This window comes from Prunus persica, chromosome G2 (assembly GCF_000346465.2).
Source record: "Prunus persica cultivar Lovell chromosome G2, Prunus_persica_NCBIv2, whole genome shotgun sequence".
In the NCBI taxonomy this organism is placed as follows: Eukaryota; Viridiplantae; Streptophyta; class Magnoliopsida; order Rosales; family Rosaceae; genus Prunus; species Prunus persica.
In genome coordinates this window covers 10,250,487-10,254,017 of record NC_034010.1, presented here as the reverse complement: position 1 = coordinate 10,254,017, position 3,531 = coordinate 10,250,487, and the positions used below count along the sequence as shown (strand labels likewise).

General features: G+C 49.1%; 1 protein-coding gene across 1 annotated transcript; it reads right to left on the bottom strand.

Annotated features, from left to right (window-relative positions):
• LOC109947303 lies at positions 1,191 to 3,231 on the bottom strand. The gene is made up of 4 exons (XM_020557240.1): positions 2,750 to 3,231; positions 2,097 to 2,644; positions 1,866 to 1,999; positions 1,191 to 1,685 (listed from the first exon to the last, which is right to left on the bottom strand). The coding sequence occupies exons 1-4, from the start codon at positions 3,229 to 3,231 to the stop codon at positions 1,191 to 1,193; spliced, it is 1,659 nt and encodes a 552-aa protein (XP_020412829.1).

The window sequence follows — 3,531 nt, the reverse complement described above, 5'->3', positions numbered from 1 at the left end:
GTTCCGTCTGGGGTGATTATGACGACGCCTGCCCCTGATCCTTTATGATTTGATGCTTCGTCTACATGCAATTGCCACATGTTGTTAGGTAGGTTTGAATCGGCAGGGGAGGTGTCGTCTGCTTTTCCCTTGCTTTTCGTGACCATCTTCTCTTCTTCGACTGTCGGAGTAAACTCTACAACAAAATCTGCTAAAGCTTGGGCTTTTATAGCAGTCTTCGGCCGGTAGAGGAGGTCGTATTGACTGAGTTCGATAGCCCATTTCATGAGTCGCTGAGAAGCGTCAGGGCTGTGGAGGATCGATCTCAAAGGAAATTCTGTCACGACAATTATCTGGTGTGCTTGGTAGTAGGGCCTTAGTTTTCTCGCGGAAACTACAGGCGAAAAAATGAGCTTCTCCATTTTCAGATAGCGAGTCTCTGCATCAAGGAGAGCTTTTGAAGTGTAGAATACCGGATGTTGTGCCCCCAGCTCTTCTCGGATGAGAGCTGAGCTGACAGCTGAGTCGGACACTGCCAGGTAGATGTACAAGTGTTTGCCTGGTATCGGTTTTGAGAGTAAGGGAGGTGAAGTGAGGTAGGTTTTCAAGTTTTGAAAAGCTACTTCGCACTCGTCATCCCACTTGTCCCTGTGTCCTTTCTTCAAGGCTTTAAAAAATGGCATGCACTTGTCGGTAGATCTTGAGAGGAATCGGTTGAGAGCTGCCGCCCTACCCGTTAGACTTTGTATCTCCTTTGTTGTGGCAGGTGACTTCATGTTGAGTATAGCCTTGATTTGATTTGGATGTGCCTCAATTCCTCTTTGGGTGACTAAGTATCCTAGGAATCGGCCGGACGAGACTCCAAACGTGCATTTGCTCGGGTTCAACTTCATGTTGTATTTTCGGAGCAGGCTGAATGCCTCGGCAAGGTTTTTGATGTGGTCTGCTCGCTTGGGAGCTTTGACTAGCATGTCATCTACGTAGACCTCCATAGTCTTGCCGATTTGCTCCTTGAAAATTTTGTTCACCAGCCTTTGGTAGGTTGCTCCGGCGTTCTTCAGCCCAAAGGGCATGACTTTGTAGCACTATGTACCTCTTTTGATGATGAAAGAGGTTTTAGCCTTGTCATCTTCATGCATCATGATTTGGTTGTAGCCGGAGTAGGCGTCCATGAAGCTTAGCAGTTGGTTGCCGGAAGTTGAATCGACGAGCTAATCAATTCTAGGCAGTGGAAAGTTGTCTTTAGGGCATGCCTTGTTGAGGTCGGTGTAGTCGACGCACACTCTCCACAAACCTTTATCTTTCTTTGCCACTAGAACAACGTTCGCCAGCCATTCTGCGTAGGAGACTTCTTCGATGAAACCAGCAGCTAGAAGCTTATCGATCCCGGCTTCGACGATGGCAACCCGCTCGGGGGCGAAGTTGCGTCTCTTCTGCGCTACAGGTTTGATGGCTGGGTTGACGTGTAGGCGATGGCAGAGGATCTGGGGATCGATGCCAGGCATGTCAGATGGCGACCATGCAAATACGTCTTTGTTGTTCCGGAGCAAGGCTACAAGCTCTATTTTTTCCTCATGGCTTAGGCGCGAGCCGATCCGCGCTTTTCTCTCTGGCTTGTCAGGATCAAGGGGTACTAGCTCAACGTCCTCTTTGGGCTTCCATCCTTCTTCAGGAGAGACCTCCGGACGGATTCCCTCGACTTGGTCCTGATTCTTTGATTGCTATTGGGGAGTAGCTATTCTCTTTCCTTTCTAGTCTGCTCGGCCGTCAGAAACTGGATCTGCTTTCTTCTCTGCTTGTTCTACTCCCTTTAGATCTGCCTGATTCACAGGGAGGAACTGTGTTTGCTTGCCTTTCTTCAGCCCTTGAGCTGAGCATTTTCTTACCATTGATTGATCGCTGTTGATCTGGCCAATACCGCCCCCAGGGATTGGGTAGCGAATCTTCTGATGTGTGGCAGAGGTGATGGCGTTGATCTGGCCGATCCATGGTCTGCCTAGAATGCCATTGTAGGGTGAGGCTTCATCAATGACCATGAACGTTTGCAAGATGATTACAGGTGGAGAGTAGACGTCGAGCTATCGTGCCCACGGTAACCGTCGTTGCGCCATTGAAACCAGTCAGCGACTTGGCTGATTTATTGATCTTTGCCTCTAAGCCCATCTGTTGGATGACTGCCAATTGTAGGATGTTGGCTGCACTGCCCTCATCTGCATGGACTCGGTCAACCATGGCCTGAGCGATTTGAATGCTGATGACAAGGGCGTCGTTGTGCGGTAGATCAAGGCCGATTAAGTCTTTCTTTTGAAAGCCGATCACGGGATCGTCTTCTGCCAGTGAGAGGCTAGTTGAGACTTGGGAGATCATAGTAGCCTGTTTGATCTTCCTCTTCTTCTCTTTGTTGGTGAGTCCGGACTCCTCGGAGTCGGCTAGGATTGTGTTCATCCTTATGACCTTCTGGGGTGGCTCCTTGGCGGTATCGCGGTCTTTTATCTGCTGGATGGCCTGCTTCGCTATGAACTCCGTGCAATGACCTTCTCTCACGACTTCTTCAAGATGCGCTTTCCAAGCAAAGCAATTATTCGTATTGTGCCCATGTGTCGCATGGAAGGCACAATATTTTCTGGTATCCCTCTTGTCTGGATCTCCTTTCAAGGGTGGCGGTCTTTTTATCCAAGGTTTGTTCTTCACTTAGGCCAAAATTTGATGTATGAGGATAGAGAACTTGGTGTAGTTCTCTTTCGTCATGGCCTCTCTTGGTGGGCGTGACCTGCCTTTGTCTTTGTCCCTGCTGCCAAGCCTATCGCCTCTTTGTTCTCCCGGTTTAGCCGGTCGATCTTCTTGCTCAGTGGACTTCTTCGCGGTGATTCCATCGTCATCCCAGAGTGCGTAGCGTTCTGCGGTCGCGAAGACCTCTGCCAGAGTCTGGCTGAGAGTGATAGTTAGCTCGCGGTATAAGTCATGTTTTGCTGGAAGACCTTTCTTGAATGCAGAGGATGCGATTTGGTCATCGCACCCTACGATGTTGGCCTTTTCTGCTTTGAACCTCTTGATGTAATCTCGAAGGGATTCCTCGGGCTTCTTGCGCAGGTTGAACAGATGGTCAGGGTTCTTCTTGATCATCCGATAAGAAGTGTATTCTTTAGTAAAGACGTAAGTAAGCTCCTTGAAGCTGTTGATCAACCCGGATGGCAGGGTATGGAACCAATCCTGAGCTGCTCCTCGCAAAGTCATTGCAAACACCTTGCACATTAGCGCGTCTTCGGCTTTATAGAGGATCATAAGGCTCTTGAAATGCTTCAGATGACTTTCGGGGTCTGAATCACCTTTGAAGCATGTGAAAGAGGGCGTTGAGAATCTTTTCGGGGGAGCAGCCTGCTCGATTTTGGCGGTGAAAGGTGAGGAGTTTGCTTGGTCTACCTCAATGCGTAGTGCATCTTCGAAATTTCCACCAATCTTTAAGTCTCGAATCGGTTATTCACAAGCTTCTCAACGTCTTCTGCACGCATGGCTAGTCGGTCACGTTGATGACCTTCGCGATTTAGACGACGC